At 42.2% G+C, this 16,940-nt stretch overlaps 2 protein-coding genes and 1 long non-coding RNA gene across 3 annotated transcripts in view; 2 read left to right on the top strand and 1 right to left on the bottom strand.

Moving 5' to 3' along the window:
* tep1 (telomerase-associated protein 1) overlaps positions 1–8,944 on the bottom strand; it is a 17,146-nt gene extending 8,202 nt beyond the window's left edge. The window contains exons 1-27 of the mRNA XM_008334924.3: positions 8,801–8,944; positions 7,548–8,059; positions 7,263–7,463; positions 7,010–7,159; positions 6,580–6,744; positions 6,366–6,503; positions 5,960–6,031; positions 5,693–5,817; positions 5,275–5,432; positions 4,912–5,021; positions 4,376–4,454; positions 4,057–4,249; positions 3,676–3,967; positions 3,444–3,596; positions 3,151–3,222; positions 2,875–2,987; positions 2,708–2,779; positions 2,274–2,417; positions 1,907–2,198; positions 1,703–1,824; positions 1,503–1,616; positions 1,315–1,432; positions 989–1,177; positions 707–900; positions 475–616; positions 223–402; positions 59–151 (exon numbers count right to left, since the gene is read on the bottom strand). Of these exons, the coding sequence (XP_008333146.1) occupies positions 59–151; positions 223–402; positions 475–616; positions 707–900; positions 989–1,177; positions 1,315–1,432; positions 1,503–1,616; positions 1,703–1,824; positions 1,907–2,198; positions 2,274–2,417; positions 2,708–2,779; positions 2,875–2,987; positions 3,151–3,222; positions 3,444–3,596; positions 3,676–3,967; positions 4,057–4,249; positions 4,376–4,454; positions 4,912–5,021; positions 5,275–5,432; positions 5,693–5,817; positions 5,960–6,031; positions 6,366–6,503; positions 6,580–6,744; positions 7,010–7,159; positions 7,263–7,463; positions 7,548–8,057 (4,191 nt within the window). The 5' untranslated portion in view covers positions 8,058–8,059; positions 8,801–8,944. The remainder of the gene's footprint in view (positions 1–58; positions 152–222; positions 403–474; positions 617–706; positions 901–988; positions 1,178–1,314; positions 1,433–1,502; positions 1,617–1,702; positions 1,825–1,906; positions 2,199–2,273; positions 2,418–2,707; positions 2,780–2,874; positions 2,988–3,150; positions 3,223–3,443; positions 3,597–3,675; positions 3,968–4,056; positions 4,250–4,375; positions 4,455–4,911; positions 5,022–5,274; positions 5,433–5,692; positions 5,818–5,959; positions 6,032–6,365; positions 6,504–6,579; positions 6,745–7,009; positions 7,160–7,262; positions 7,464–7,547; positions 8,060–8,800) is intronic.
* LOC103396714 (uncharacterized) lies at positions 2,093–5,267 on the top strand. Its single transcript, XR_003053061.1, has 5 exons — positions 2,093–2,203; positions 3,408–3,604; positions 3,786–3,997; positions 4,362–4,483; positions 4,984–5,267. It is a non-coding gene; the product is annotated as an uncharacterized LOC103396714 (long non-coding RNA).
* On the top strand, positions 7,645–16,940 carry LOC103396713 (E3 ubiquitin-protein ligase znrf2). The gene is made up of 6 exons (XM_017042373.2): positions 7,645–7,753; positions 9,429–10,293; positions 11,619–11,714; positions 12,149–12,254; positions 13,512–13,613; positions 13,883–16,940. The coding sequence occupies exons 2-5, from the start codon at positions 9,762–9,764 to the stop codon at positions 13,567–13,569; spliced, it is 792 nt and encodes a 263-aa protein (XP_016897862.1). The 5' UTR covers positions 7,645–7,753; positions 9,429–9,761; the 3' UTR covers positions 13,570–13,613; positions 13,883–16,940.

The raw sequence follows: 16,940 nt of genomic DNA, 5'->3' as shown, positions 1-16,940 counted from the left end.
ATATACACAGAGGGCTCTGCAATTCTATAAAAATCTCCCAAAATGATTCAGAGCAGACCTTATCAAAGGAACCAAAGTTCCTTAGGTCTTCACAGGCCAGGTGCAGGTACAGGGGACTCACTGCTCCTTTCTTCATGATCAGAGTCTGGAGCTGCCAAAAACACCCACAGTTTTAAGAAAATAATAATAAGAGAGAAAATGAAATAAAATCTTTATACAAACCTGGTTGTTAAAAGCAGAGTCACTGAGCTTCTTCCCAAAAGAGTCCAGTCCTTTCTGAACGATCTTCTTCCTGTCCGGCATGGTCAGTTGTCCCAGACTGAACAGGAGCGTGTTTGGTTTTTTGGCCAGTGTTTGTAAAAGAGTTGCTTTAGACGTAAGGCTCACGACCAAACACACGCCCTGAGGGGAGACACAGAACAAGGGTTAGAAAAAATTATATATATATATAAATAAACCGTCCATATAACTGACCTTTGGAAGTTCCTGCGGGATCCAGTCAGAGATAATTTGACCTCCTCCATCCTGCACTTCATCCACACCGTCAACCATCAGCACCAGAGGTTTGGTTCGCTCCATGTTGTGCAATAAAAGGTGGAATTCGGAGAGTAAATCTCTGACAAAGAAATAAAAACTTTTCAGCCTGGACTGTGATTGACCTGTACATAATAATGATATTTAAAAATAAATCATCATGTTCAGTTACTTGTAACAGTGGGGAAGAGTAGGGAGAGAAAACTTCTCTGAACCCTGAAATCCACAGAACCACTGGATGAGGCAGCGCAGAAGGTTGTCCACAGAGCATGCTGATTGGCTGGCAGCTGTGGAGTAAAAGATGACATCACAGAGGTGTGTTTTCCCAGACGTGGTTCCACACCTGAGGGCGTCTGCAAAAGCAGCCTGAGAGGGAAAAGAGAGATGAACGTGACTTTAAATGTAGAACAAACACAATGTCCATCACTTTGTACCAAACTCTTGTTAAATTTACCATGAACACGGTTTTTCCTTCTCCAGGCCCTCCTTCCACCACCATCAGTCCTCCTTTGCTCTGGATCTTCTCCACCATCTCCGTAGCTTCTGTGAGGAGCTTCTCTCTGCCGAAGAACTGCCTCTGTAGCGCCTCCTGGTGCACCTCCTGCTCAGTCACATCTGAGGCAGCATCAGCATCTTTGTCCTCCTGTCAAGGTAGAGAAAATATCATGAAATCATTTTTTTTTTTTTGCTGATGGACTTCATGGACATCATTTGTCATGTAGCGCCTTCTGTGGCCTTTATATGAAACTACAGGAGAGCATATACATGTGATATACTCACTTCCACAAACTGCTTCAGAAGTGTCTTCCACAGATCTTCCAGCACAGCTTTCCCAAAGTTTTCCAACTTTTTCAGATACGGTTTGCCATCCACGACACCTCCCCACTCACATGGGTAACTGGTACAGAAATACAGTCAGTAATTGAGTCTTATTGTTTGAGAATAAATTACCTAACAGTTTGACTCACCTTTCAATGAATTTGGCGTCACTGTCTCTGATCCGACTCTTCAAAGAAGCCATTTTGGCTTCAGCTCCTTGTGATTCAGCGGCAAAGTCTGACTTCCAAGCCACTGGAACTGACCTGAACAGTTGATGAAGTCTCATTATAGACTTTTTAAATGACAAATAAAATATTGTAGGACTCGCCGTTCGCCATCAGCAGTGTACCGTGTGATGTTTGGATCCCTGAAATAGCAGAACATTCGCTGGTGAAATGTGTCAGGGAACAGAGCCTCAAACTGACGGATCTCCATCTCTGTGATGGACAGACCTGGAGGAGCTGACTCCAGCTGCACAGAAAAGGAAAACAAAAATGCTACTCGTCAACACAAATAAATGAAATATTGTTATTCTAACTCTCTTGACTCTTACCCATCTGTACTGTGGCAGGTCAGGGAGCTCAGGTTTGGACGACACCATGCCGTACCTCTCCCCCAGGATCACCACCATCAGGTGGCAGCGACACACCTCGGACAGACACAGCTGCGTGGCTCGTCCAGACTCCTCCTCTGTCACTCCCCACCGCAGCTCCACCTCCTGCAGGTAGAGGCAGTGGGAGGCAGCCCGACGTCGGAGCTCGGGAAAGACACTCTGCACCAAGATGTCCCGCTCTGCGTGCATGTCTCTGAAGGTGGAGGAGATGAAGACGCGAACACCTTTCCACCTGAGGTGAGAAATAAGGAAGGTAAAATCAGATCAGGAAAATACTTTTTTTTAATTTAAAAAACAACACACTGACCTCAGCTCTGGGCTTGCTGGTATTGGTACCACACTGTTTGTGGACTGAAGATTTTTTGCTCCTTCAGGGGAAGGAATCTTGTACATTCTGTCCAAATTCTCCACGTGAGCCATCAGCCTGGAAGATCCTCGTTCTGCAATAAACCTGATTAAAAATATCACAAACTTAATATTACACATACATACATATACTGTACATATACTGTGAGGTACTGCAAGTTAGAGCAGTTTGTAGATAAATGTAGAAAAGGTGAAGTGGAGATGGTTAGGACGTGAGCTGGGAAGAGAAGGTGGAGATGTACAGAGGATGGTGCAGATGGAGCTGCCAGGCAGGAGGAGAAGAGAGAGATCAGAGGATATTTGTGGATGTTGTGAAAGAGGACATAGAGATAGTTGGTGTAAAAGAAGAGGAGGATGTTTATTGCCATATCCTACCTTAGAATTTGGTCGCTAAAGCCTGTCAGTATCACATCATTGCAGCCCTCGCCGTAGGGTCCATATGCACGACTGGTCAACACAAAAGTAAATGCTTTAGATATGTATCAATGAACCTAAATGAAATCTAAAAACCAAAATAAATAAAATTCCAAATAAGTCTTTACCCAGACAGTATGATGTTCACCACCAGAGCTTTGTTGTTTACTTCCTTCCTGTAGTTGTTGATGAGGAAATGTGTGGAGTAGTGGATGTCACCCAGGATCACAATGTTGTCAAACTAAAGCCAAGAATTCAGAAGTTCAGAAAAAAAAACATCGTTTCTGTGATCAATAGATCAATGTCACGTGCTTTCACTCCCCGAGGAAAAACATGCATTGCAGCTGCTGCAGTCTTAGAGCGTGAGACTTGAAGAACTAAAGTTAATAAACAGAGAACCTCACCTTACTGTTCTGTGACAATATTTCAGAGACTTTGTCTTTGTCTTGTTGAATATATGGCATCTCATAGAATATCTAAAAAAGAGGAAAATAAGGAAACATTGAAATAATATGAATGTGGCGTTATATAAGAAATGGGCAGAGTCATCTGGAGTCAGGCTGTAGTTACAAAATAAATACCTGGGAAAAACTGAAGGAAACTCCATTGACAATTAAAAACAGTTTTTTAAACATATGAAAAATGTTATTTTGTATGACAGAGATGAGGGGACAGGATGGAGGAGATGATTCCTGACCTTTGCCTGCTTAACAACACTTCTGACATTGTCCAAGAGGACGTCCGACTTCAGGTCGACGTCGTCCCCCGTCATACCATTGATTAAGCAGAGCTGGGTGTCTTCAGCGCTGCTCCGTATCATCAGAGACAGCAAAACTGCCACCTCCATCATCTGACAAAGTGAGCAAAGACAGTTCAGAGTTCAGGCTCTTTTTCTACTCCACTGCCTTGAATGAATGAAAACTTCTTACAGACGGAGTGAGCTTGTCGTCTTCATCGTTCTTCTTTTTCTTCTTTCTCGATGCCCTTGGGTTCTCGTTCTCCTCCTCCTCTCCTTCTCCATCCTCATCTTTTTCATCAGGGTCTGGTGGGAGGCAGAAGTCTGTCTTCTGTTCAAACTTACAATATTGTAATGAATCGGTGCAGAGCATGATGAAGGTTCGTCCAGGAAGTGGAGGGACGTTGTACCGGCAGGAAATCTGAACCGCCGTCTCCAGAGCTTTTCGGTAGCGTTGCAACAGAGCAAGAGTGAAGTTTCTCTGACTGCATTCACAGGACATAAATGTATCACAGGTGATGACTTTATTTACAGATCGAAACATGATCAAAAATCGGTGATAGTGTCGTCATACTTGGCCTTGATGAGCTGAGCTTTCTTTGTTTTGTATCGCTGATAAATAAACGGCACCCCCAGTGTAAACTTTAGCCTCCTCCTGTGCATATTTTCCCAGTCCATAGTTTTTTTACGTTTAGAGCTGGGAATTTTCTTCAGGATTTCTGTCAGAATTTCTTTAACAGTGGGAACCTTTTCCTGTGACTGAGAAGCTACAGGAAGAGGGAGAAAGAGGACAGAAAAAAACTGTTAAAACTGTGTTCTATATAATTTTATTTTTTTATATGTCCCAAAGAAAATGAAACATTCAGTCACTTCTTGTAGATGTGGAATCTCACCCAAATCCTGGAGCTCCATGATGACCTTATAGGCAGCGAGGAACCTAAAGGGAAACTGTCGGCTCTGAATGACTGCTTTCTGTTGATGGACATGGAACAAACACTCAGGTAGGATGGTAGTTCAACTGCTGCAAATTATGTCCTGACAATAATATTTAGTTGTTAGTGATGTGATTACTGATGAACTGCACAAAATTTAGCTGGGATTGCACCCACACACATTCTTAATTTGCAGTATGTAGGTGCAATCTTTTCCCTAAATCATAGCGATGATTCAAGGCCATGTTTTCAGCTGCTTCGTGTCCCTGTGAAACTGTTTGTCTACTTGGACTCGGGGCTAAAATCTTCTCTGTTCCCTTATTCTGGTGCATTATTTGGTCCAGGAAATATTTTGCAGCATCAGGAACTTTTGATCTTATGTGATATATGCGTAACATTTTGTACCTGTTCCAACTGTCCTTCGAGCAGTCACTCTATTTTTATTCATGTTTAAATGAAGGACAGACAGTGCAGTATTTCAGTGCAGTGTGTCTCACCTTATTGGTCAGTCTGCTGAGGATCTTCTTGTGATGAGCTTCACTGATGCCCTGACTGATCATGTTCCTCAGGTTCCTCAACATGGCCATGAATGGGAGAGAATTGTTGTCTGTATGGTGAACACACAGTGTGTTACAGATGGACAGTATCATCAAACACAGGCTGGTGTTTGTTTGGCAAGCAAAAAGGTATTTCTTATATTAATTATTATTAATTATTATACACAATATTATATAATATATTTACAGTTGTTATAACTGAAACTATTTTACTAGATAGCTTGGAAGAAATGTCACAAAAATGTTGAAGAATTTTAAAAAATCATGTAAAATTATATATGCTTGAAAACGCTCTTTACGCACCGATGAGTTTCTCCCAGGTAGCCGCCTTGTTTCCCTCCCGACTGACCAAACGCTCCCATGTCTCTGGCTGTTTGAGCTTCATTCTCTGTCCGGCTTGCTCCCTGTCCCACTCACCCTTCATTCCACTGTGGGTAAATGCCTTCACATCAGCAGGATATCTGGGAAGAAGGAGAATGAGACACTGATTTAGAAAAAAACACAATAATAAACAATAAATTGAAAATTGTTTCCTCCTTAGAGGGGGGGTCAGAAATAGGTCATCGTGATGTCATGTTGATTCAACAGTGGGATGCCATCGACCCACCATATGATCATGAATTATTTACTCCTTTTGTATAAGATTCAGGTCACATCTCTAGGCCCATAGGACACAAAGATGCCTGAAATATTTACGTGTGTGCCTGTTGGTGTCACTCACTTCCTTCCCAGAATGGCCATAACGTGTTCGGCTGGTTCTTTGATGTGAAGTCTCTTGATCATCTTCTTCAAACTGAACTCACTCTGCTTTTTATCCACCACTTGCACTTTTTGCTCCATCTGCAGCTGCAGAAACATGCACCCGTATAAGTATAAGACATATTAAACACAGCCGCAACAATAACATCTGAGACCTCAGCAAAACATGCAATCTAATTTGTGACACATTTTGTTTTTATTTATGACATAAAAGAAAACTCGGACTCACAAACTTCTGCAGCAGTGACTCCTCTGATCCCAACATGGTGGCCCACTTCGTTAGATCCCCAGTAGTTGGTTTCTGTGAATCAACACCAAAGACAAAAAAAAAACCCACAGTGAGTGACGGAAAGAGGATGTTTGAAGTGTGAATTCACTGGTGTCGATTTAGAGAATTGACTCAGCTCAACCGACGTGGAAACCACAAAAAACCTTTTTGTTCTACTTTCAGTCAGGGCTCTGAAAAGTTCACACATCCCCCAAACAAGTTGTGGTTTTTGGCCTTAGAGTCAAGATTTAAAATAATAAATTGTAGTTGACACTGGATCAGCTGAGACCAAGCAAGGTTTTGATGTTACAGTTTTTTTACTGTTGCAATGATCGTTGTTACTATAACTATGTAAAGTCTTCTGTACCTTTTTCTTGCATTTCTTTGACTTGTGTTTGCAGCGGTGTTTGCGGGTGTTGTACTTGGCCAGCTGATACTCGCTGAACTCCTTGAATTTGTCGGCCATCGCCTTCTTCAGGCACATCGGCAGCGAGCGGCTGAAACACTGCAGGCGTACAGTCATAGACTGAACCACTGATCACTGACATGATAACATACAACAGACGCTGACTGGGACTTACCATGTTGTAGATTCTGACCACCTCCAGCCAATCAGAGGGCAACTGCACAGCAGCACAGAAGTATCTGCGGACGTGAGGCTTGGTGGGGACTTGACTGGCAGCCAGAGCTAACAAGAAGTTAGCCGTGATTCGGATATTCAGCTCCTGCCGAGCGTAAACAGCAACCTAGAGGTAAAGAAAATATGTACATATATAATTTATCAGTCTGTTCAGTTTCAAATATAACAGATACTGTATTTTTGTGAAAACTCAGTCCCTTGCTAATAGACAGGGTTTGATAATCTACAATAAATGAACACATAAAATAGGAACAAAAGTTACCATTCTGGGAGGTTCCTCAGTCAGTATCAACAGACATACATATACACATACTGTTTGTGATGGTACCAGTGATCTGTCTACAGTAAATGGTCATTCAAGGTAAACAAACCTTGAGAAGAAACTCTGGTTCATGGACAGAAATGTCCTTCGCTAAGTTTTTGATTTTAGTCCAAACACTGTCCGCAGCGTCCCAGTTGTTTTGTCCTGGAGCTGCAGTCTTGTTGACCAGAGAGCAGCACACTTCGTTCAGCAAGAAATACTGAGCAACACAGAAAGACAAAGAAAACAAGACCTGGTTTGCAAAACAATAAAACCTTTTATGAAATGAGCTGCGCACCAAACTGGCAAAATGTTTATTGTACCTTTTTGTTTTCAAGTTCTTCGTCCATGCTTTGGTTTTCTTTAATAAACTCAGGAAATTCTTCCTGTTTGAACGGCACGAATTGATTCAGGTCGGTGCTGATCGGCTCTGTTTCACTGACAGGTAGTTCCATGGCTGTGGATGAATGCAACTCATTCTGCTCCTCTGTGTCTTCCGATGGAACATGAGCTTCCTCAGAACACTGCCAGTGCAGAAGATGTCAAATTACAACATCAGCATCACCAAAGGTCATTAAAATAGTTCATTTTCAATCAATTTCACCAACCACACTTGTTGTTTCAAAGCTGCATGGCATCACTTCAGATATTTCCTCTGTGTCTCTTCCATCGTCTGTCTTCGGTTCTCCACCCAGACCGTGAGGCAGAAATGAAGGGGGATGGAGAAAGGGATTGAACAAAGCACTGCTGGCCAGAGATGAGGAGCGTGCAGCATCATCAAGGACGGAGGAGGTCAGAGAGAAGGAAAGATGAGGTGAGTCAGTAGTTAGAAGCTTGTTCTGGGTGCTGAGGAGAGGAGAGGCAATAGAAGAGGTGGAAAGGAGAGAGGATGTGGTGGAGGAGAGGCTGGATGGCTGGAAAGAGGAACAGAAGGAAGGTCCGGCTGAAGACTTCATGAGTAGAGAAGCCTGGGGTAAAGTCGTGGAGGTCTGGTCTAGGAATTTATTCTCCAGATTTGGAGGAGCGTAGTTGGAGGTCAAACTTCTTCCACATGTGGCCGATTGCTGCAGTTGCTCCGCCTGGGCAACATTTACATGCTGTAGAGTCAGAGCCCTCATTTCTGGAGACACACACACACAATCAATAGTAAAGGTCAAAGGCTGCAACACATCTGAGTATCTCTTCTTAAAATGCACAGCTCCGTAATCTTGGGACAGCATGAAACACTGACATTAGCAGTTTAGCAGCATTCCACCAACTGTTTGATCAAACACTGAACAACTGTAGTCAAGGGAGTGAAGGTTGATGTGAGAGCAAAGTCTGACTGGACACACCTTCACTAGACACAGGGAGAGTCCTCAAAACTGTTATACATTCTTCAAATAAATAAATATATATATGTATTTAGTCAATAATTTAAGCTTCATATTTAAAGTAAATTCTAGTTTAATATTTATATTTTATTTAGATTTAAACGCCATTTGACCAGAAAAAACTGTTTAGTTAAATTATATTTTTAAGTTGGGCTCCCGTATTGGTTAAGTTTTAAATTTTTTCACTTTCAACTGTAGGGACTTCTTAGTGAATTGCAGAATTACACAACGGGCTTTAATTCTGCAAATTTGAACTTGTCCGAGTGTTGTTTTTTTCAATGACGTCATCTATTCAGCTGACGGGAAACAACATGATTTCATTATTACAAGAGCATCAACAGCGTTAATACAGCTGATGTCAGACGTTAGACGTCATTTGACATTAACTATTAAAATGTTTATGAGTTGCCAGACACATTTTAATGAGTCATTCGTTTGAAATAAAGGTGTGGCAGCTTTGCCCAAGTGCATGTAAAAAGGTAACTCACCGCTATGAACCCCTAAATGTAAACTCCACTGATTTAAAGTTAGTTCCGCATAGACATTTACTTTTAATGTAGTGTTATAAGTTAATTCGCATCAGCTTTAGCTGCTTCTTATCAGGCCAGATTCCAATTCAGAGTCCACTTCCTCACACAGCCTGGTGAAGAGCGCTGATTGGTCAGTTCTTTGTGTACTTTTTTACCGTAATAACGTAAATATAGGTACTAAAATCAAACGGCTAGTATTAAATAATAAAATGTAATTTGAAATTGCAGTTGCATTTTTATCTATTGTTTGCTTTTATAATTGTTAATGCAATAATTCAAATAGATTTAAATATGTATGTAGTGGTAATATAATAATATATGAGAGTTATTATAAAGATGTTGATCGCGTTGAATTTAAAAACAATTGTATTACTTTTACCTTGAATACGGAAGAAATATAGGATTGTTTTTTTTTATCAAATTGCACCTCGACACAATTTTGTGCTCTTTAACAGTGTTGATATTTTTACTTAATGTAATGTCTCTTTATTTTATTTTATTTCGGGGTCAATTGGGGCGATATTTAAATATTTTGTAAATACTGCATTTATTTTATTGAAGTATTTAACTCATCTCCTCCCCACAGATCGGAACCAGTGACGTTACCGTAAGCACTGTTCAAAGGAGGAAACGAGAATGTTTTATTTCCGCTGCCAAAGAGACAACGGGCACGTCAAAGAGGAAAATGTGGACAGTTAGGACAAAGTAAGGCCGGAGAAACAGTCACCAGACACAGAATTGGTCTTTTCACCACATCTTGGGTTTAGGCGGTTTTTAGTCTTTAATGTCCTCAGCTGAATAATTGAGAGTTGAAGAGACATTTCGAGGTTAACTCGCCGCCTTCGCTTTGTGTTGCTTCGTTTTGAGGAAGCAGCAGCAGAAGCTCGGCTAGCCAGCGGAATTAGCCAGCCTGCTAGAGATGGGGACGAGAGCCAGTCGCCTACAGGAAGACCCGGCTCCCTCTGCTTTCGGAAAAGATGGCACCAAACGGGAGTCCTACCGGCGACCCCGCCTTACCAGGCCCACCAGCCTCATGGTTGACTTCTCCGGAAGCTTCGAGGACACGGAGGCCAACCGAAGCAGATCGGAGGAAGGCAGCGACTCCGACTTAGGGCATCACGGGGCGAGCGCCGACGGCAGCCCCGCGGACCAGCACAGCATCCCATCCAGTATTAGTCAGGCGTCACCTGCGGACGACAACAACAGCGAGGGTAAACCCAACGAGGACGACGGCAGTACGACACCCAGCGAGGCTGCCGTTGACGCCGAACACCAGTCAGGAGAGGAGACAGGCCGCACTCCCCACCGCACCTTTTCTGAGCGCCTGCCCGGGAGTCGACATTCATCCTCCCGCAGCGTTAGCGCCAGATCCGCCCGCGTCCGAAGCACACACCAGCGGCCGGTTTCCGAGGCTTGGATTGGCCTTTACCGTGTGAACAACCGCCATGGCAGTAAGACAACACAACAAAGCCCAGGAGCATTTATTATAAATGTCAATTAAATGATTTGTGCCGCATACATTACATTTTTTTCCCCTTTAATGGCCACCATATGTGGTTGATGTTATAGCAGAGAACTCGCCTTAAGAACCACTGCTAGCTCATAATTCAGTCACAAATGTGTATATATAAATATATATAGATAGATACACACACATATATATCTATATATGTAAATATATAGATACACACTCATATATATATACCTAAATATAAACTGCGTTGGTAGGAGTGACGTGCATTTCCTGAAACGAATAAAAGAACAGGTTAATTTTAGTTTTTTTTTTTTTAACAGTCGTTGTTTTCTGTAAGTAAATAATAGTCCAAGGGGCTGAGGAAGTAGATTTTTAACAACATTATGAGTTTCGAATATATTGGCCAGTTATCTTTTTATTTAAAGCTTTATAGATCTTTAGTTTGTCAGTAATAGCTTTATACAAATGTCATAAGATATCAGGACCAAAAAGTCAGTAAATTATTTTTATTTTTCCTTACCCAACAGGAACCAAGTGTTGGGTTTAAAAACACGTAACAACACACCAATCCAGTTCAGAATTTTGGTTCAGGAATTGTGTCACGGCATTCCCAATTCACACAGTCTAAATTTAAAATGGATTATTCCAGGAATTTGCATTCCTGAACAGCTGATCTCTTGTGCTGGTTCCTATTGTAGGAAGCATTGATGTGGAACATGACTGTAAATGATGACATACAAGCTCTCCATTCTCACAGACTGCTGTCTGTGTTTTTTATGTTGATGCTATGCAGAGTGTTGCTTGAAAATGTCAGACGACCACATCTGAGCTGAGGTGCACTAAAAAGGTAACATGAGTTTACAAAGGAAGTGAAATAGTTTCTACTCAGTCCACATCCGCAGAGGAAGACGTGACCTTTTCTTCAGTTCTTTCTTCAAAACACAACAGTGTGGTGGGCTTCCCAGGACAGCCCTCTCAGCAAGTGCCGAGAAATGGGTCACAACTTCCCAAATGTGCGCGCACTGTTGGCAGCCGCTCATTGATGGACCAGAATGTAGGGCAGACACCCCGTCTGTGTCATCCATGTGCTGTTTGGAATCTCAGCTAAGACAGCTCCAAACCATACTGGGTCACAAGCATCACTCACACTTGTTAGTACATTCACGCTGCACCGACTGCCTGTGTTTCAGATGGCCTCTGTGTAGTCTGTTGTCTAAACACAGCGCTCATGTTTAATGTGACGTTCGCAGCATTCATCATTTATACCTGGCTGTGACGCCACCTGTCTCTGCTCTCCTGCAGATATCCGCTGTCCTTTCTGTTCAAAGCCTTTCCCGGGAGGTCGGATTGAGGATCACCTGTTGAGCTGCCTGACGTCTCCTCCGCTACCGTACAACAGTAAGTATCACATCACCGGCTACTGTACACAGAATTGTGGTTTTCTGATATCCTCAGATTTAGTGGATGTTAAAATATACACAGCTTTTCTACTGCTAATGCCTTTGTGACTGCGCAGGAATTTTTTTTAAGAAGTGCAGAGAAATAATCTACCCATCATCAAAGAGTAGTAACTAGTAAAATGTATCAGAGCGTATCAGCCTGATGACTGCTGTGATTGGTTCCAGCTCTTCACATGACCCTGTAAAGAGTCACGTTGTAGGAAAATTAGTTTTTTAATTAAATTAAATGCAGTCTGAACTGCACATATGCACATCGTTTTGTTGTTATGTTATAAACACATTAACTGCTTTTCTTTTTGCAGGTCAGCTGTGTGGTTTAGAGTTCAGAGCCATTTAGGTTTACAGTGTGTGTGTTTGTGTGTGTGTTTACAGCGGATGTGCTAAGTAAAGACAGTGGAGAGTGCTCCATCTGTTTGGAGGACCTGGTGCAGGGCGAGACCATCGCCAGGCTGGCCTGTCTCTGCGTCTACCACAAGAGGTAACGGAGCTCAGATCGTTTGGTTTACATCACAGGAAATCTGCAAATGGGGCCAGAAGAGATTGACGTGATAAGAAAATGTTTTACAGATCTGGTGCTGTGTCTTTGTGGACGTGAGAAACTATTGCCAGGGTTTCAGAAAACATCAAAGCAAAACTTGTTTTGTTCCCAGCGACGTAGCAGAAGCAAGAACTTTTGTTCTTGTTTGTGATAAGATGTGACTCCACTTGTAACACAACTTTTCTGTCCTTGTGACAGCGTCCTGGACCGTGACGGATAGTTGAACAGATTACACAGTAGAAATGTTCCTGAACAATCAGCTGCACCATTTCATTCTAATTACGTCTGCTGAGTCTGACTGTAGGACAGAATACATGACAAAACCGTCACATGATGAAGCTTCAAAAAGTCTTCATTATGACTCATTAAAACAACTGACAAAGAGAAACCAAGCTGATGTAGGGACGGGAATTGAAGAGAATCCATGGACTGGATTATTTTAGTGATTAGTCAAAGCGTTGCATGTGTGGCAAACAACTTCTGTGTCTGTTTTGTGAAATGCAACTGTACTCAGGCCACTTCTGCCTCTGGTATGAACTCTAAACCCAAATATGGTATACGTCTGTGATGTGATGTCATCAGAGGATTCTAAAAAAAAAAAAAAAGATCCCAACAGAATCTTACAAATATGGTAACTACACTTGTGAGGATATAGATTTTTTTTTAATTCATAAAGATGACTTTCTTTCATTTGGAGTTAGCCAGTGGACACACCATATGTCGGGGTTTGACTTCGTTATGAAGAGCAGTTTTTGGTGAACTTTGACTTGTGTGTCACCACATGTCAGATACAGTTGAAGCTTGGACTTCATGTATTCAACAAAGAAACACCAAACACCAGCTCTGCTGCTCCTATAGGAGTGCTTTTGCAGTAATAATCGTTTCTCACACCAAGTGTAGGAATGTTGTGGTTTCCTCATCAGTCCACACATGCTGTACTGCACCTCCTCTCCCGGTGTTTCCACTGTGTTTCCAGGGCGGTGAAGCTGGAAGTGATTCCTACATTTCTGCTGCACCTCCTCGACTCACATTTACCACTTACTGCCAACTGCTGCACCTCCCTGTCAAACTTTAAAACTTTTCTACAGTTTTTTTCTTATTTTTTCTACAGTTTTGTTTTAATTCCCTGCACCCAATCAGACGTCTCCAGTCACAAAATACAAATTAAATGAATTAACACCTGTGTTTTACTCACAGCTGCATCGACTCCTGGTCCAAGGTGAAGCCTTGCTGCCCTGAACATCCTTTTGATTGACTCACAGCTCGCACCTTCTCTGCACAGTGACCAACCCGACTCAGGTATGTACGAATCAGATGCTGTGAATGACCAATAGGGGGAGACAAAATATGACCAAAAGCAAGAGGGAGTTGTGTTTTGTTTTTTGTTTTGTATTTGCTAAAATATTTTGGTCCCTTGCTGGTACTATTAGCTGTTTTAGCTGCATTAGCTGTTGCTACCTTACCAGCTAACTCTAACTTGTTCTGCTGTGTCTCCCTCTTGTGGCCGATAGGCACAATCTGTTCCTGTGTTGTCTAATGATCAAATCTGACCTTCTTCCTTTTTGCAGGAGACTACACTGAATTCTAATAAAAATCCCAATAATGATGTGTTGTTGAATAAATACCCCACTGTCCATTGTGCCCCCCCCCCCCCCCCCCCCGTCGCTGTAAAGAAACAAAAACATTTTATTTAAATGGACAAAAGAAGATTGGACTGCAGTTCTGCTGCCTCTGCTCTCCTTCATCTGGACCAGCCTTTCTGAACTGGGTCTGAAACATTTCAAGCCAAACTCTGATGAAAAAAGGAAACAGCTGCTTGTTCTGATCTGTGGTGGAGACCCTCGCTGGAACGGAACTGGAGGAGTTTGGTTTATTTTTCATTACAGCTCCACAGACTTTACTTCAGTCTGCAAAAGATGAAAATTGCCACACAAAAAAAAGGAAATCAATTTTGAGTCCAGATTGTCACACAACCATGATGGAATGCACCCCAGAATGATGTTGAACTTGTGGAGGAACGTGTGAAATAAGTTTTTCTGGACCGGGACTCCTGGACCCTCCTGTGTATTTTCCTCCCTGTGGAACCGGATCAAATCGTTTTTTTCCAAGTATTTTGCAGAAAAAAGTGTATTGTTGGGTGTCTTACATCAGATGAATGTTTTCTTTCCTCATTCTTCCCTCAGCTCACCCCAAATGAACCCACCTCACACTGAAAGCATGAACCTTTAACCACATCATTACGGCTTTGTTCTCTAACCAGCTGGAGGTTTAGGGTGAGTGGGGTTTTTTAATGGTATCTGTTTTCTATCACCTGTAAACATTTCAGGGGGCGTGGTCATTATATGGACAGGAACTTGGTGGGACGGTTGATGATTTTCCTCAGTCGTAGGTCAGTTTCTCGTAGGTGTTTCTTACACGCTGTGTTCAATGTGCTGCTAGTTGGTGAGTGTTTTTTTTGGGGGAAGTCGTAGGTGTTTCCTAGGGTCAGAGTAGCACCGATCCGAGCACTTTTGTTCCTCTAGTTTTCTTTTCTTATTCCCACATCATTTCTGTGTGTGATGGTGACCAGGGACAGGAAATGTCCTGCTCATATCTTGTAGAAAGCGTGGGAGTGTTTTTACTGTAAACTGCCCAGAAGTCTGCCTGGTCAAGCGGGTTAAATTTTTTTTTTTTTTTTCTTTTTTTAAACACGAGTCCCTCTGTATACGTCATGTTACATGTGGCAACGGTACGAAACATTGGCGCTGTTCCACTTCGGAATGCTGTTTGAAAGAGTATGTGTTCCAGTATCCCGCCCGGTCTCTTCTGCCTCGGAGACTCTCTGGGGTGCAGTCCAGATTTTTTGGACCAGACTCAGATTTTTTTTTTTTAAATCTGGCTGCAATCAAGCTGGAGCCGGGAGGAACTAGAAGGACAAACTGATATGATATGGAAGGTATTCTTAGGTCATGTTCCCACCGAGACTGGGCGGAGGCTGTGGACGGCAGATGGTCAGTCATCACAGAACTTCTCCCCTGATACTTTATATTTCATAGGGTTTAAAAAACATTATATCATCACATTTAGAATCATGATTATTGCTCAATGTGTTTTGGCTTTTCTTTTGCCTCGTGTCGTGTGTTGTGATTGGCTGTGCCTGGTGATGAGGTTCTAATGAGAAGCAGGGATTTGTAGCGCGTGTTTTTCTTTTTAATAATTTAAGGGTCCAACGTTGAAGCTGCTCGACACACACTGTCTGACACCAGTTGTGTGGTGCGACTGAGAAAGAACAAAAAAAAGCTGTTACATTGCTTGCCACTGCTGCCTGCGCCGTGTCACAGTGGTTTTCTGACGGCAGTATTGATCAGGGCAGAGGTCGCCCGGTGCACACTTTACACTTTTTCTTTCTTTCTTTTTTTTGGGCATAGTTTTTTTTTTACTGAGTTTGTATAACTGTCTTGTTGTATATGGGTAATCTGACAAAACCCAACAGAGCTGTTGGTTTTTTTGGATGTCACTTGATATGAATGGAAGTTTATGGAAAAATGAGGCTGCTTTGAACTTTGTCGTCATCTATTATCGTCCCATCTTCCTCCTCATCCAGGTTTGGGAAGTGGGAGCAAACGTTTTAAAAATGAAGCTCAGCTGATCCTGACTCTCATCGACCCAGGGATTTAAGAAGTAAAGAAATACCATCCCAGACGGTCCAGTTCTAATTGAATTTGCCAAATCCTCTTGATGTCCATGTGATTGTCCAGACAGCCGTAGGCCTGTGTCCAGACACTTGACTTTCATTATAAATATAGAAGTGAGACCTCATCTTTACATAGAGTTCCATGTAATAATTGAACCTTTGGTCGTTTCTGATTTTTTTTTCTTTACTTTTTTGTGTTCTGCAGTCTGAGGTGCTATGACTAGTCTCGCCGCCAGAGGGCAGCAGCCCCTTGCATGTTTCTCTGTTCTTGCCCTGTTATGGAAACTAGGAGAAAAATGATGCCAAACGTCTGTGAATTGGGAAAGGTGTGTGTGTGTGTGCGTGTGTTTTTGGGGAAGGAGAGGGGGGAGAGAGAGAGTGACGAGGACGAGGGGCATCTACCGTTACAGGTGTTACATTTGTTGTGGTGATAAATTATGTTTTACACTTTGGAAGGCAAAGGGCGGGGGTGTGAGTGTGTTTGGCGGGAAAGTGGGGGGGTGATTAATGGTCCATTTATAAAAAAAGAAAAAAAAAACCAACTCTGTGGTTCAACACCTCCGTTTGTTCCACTGCTACCAAACCACCTGCTCTGTGTGTAAACTCTTCCTACAAATATCCCAGAATCCTCGGTTTTTAAATGGCAGGAACTCAACCCCAACATCGGTGTCAAAGGAAACTTAGTTTCCTTTTTTTGTTGTAATCTTTACCACACAAAAAAGGCCCCCCCACCCCTCCATGGTATAACGGACAATCTGCCTTTTACTCTGGTATATAAAAACAAATTTGAATTTTATTTATTAAAATTGTAAATATGTAATGCAATTCAAAGAAAAACGGCTCGGTCTTTGTCTGTTCAATATACTGTTTCTAAGCTCCGATCTTTTGTATGTCTCAGAAATGGTTTTTATATGTATTTTTTACAATAAATATGTGTGAGAGCTGTTCTGTGA

The sequence above is a fragment of the Cynoglossus semilaevis genome, chromosome 20, assembly GCF_000523025.1.
Source record: "Cynoglossus semilaevis isolate Cse_v1.0 chromosome 20, Cse_v1.0, whole genome shotgun sequence".
Taxonomy (NCBI): domain Eukaryota; kingdom Metazoa; phylum Chordata; class Actinopteri; order Pleuronectiformes; family Cynoglossidae; genus Cynoglossus; species Cynoglossus semilaevis.
Note: the sequence above shows the minus strand (reverse complement) of the source record. Positions and strands in the feature narration are given on the sequence as shown.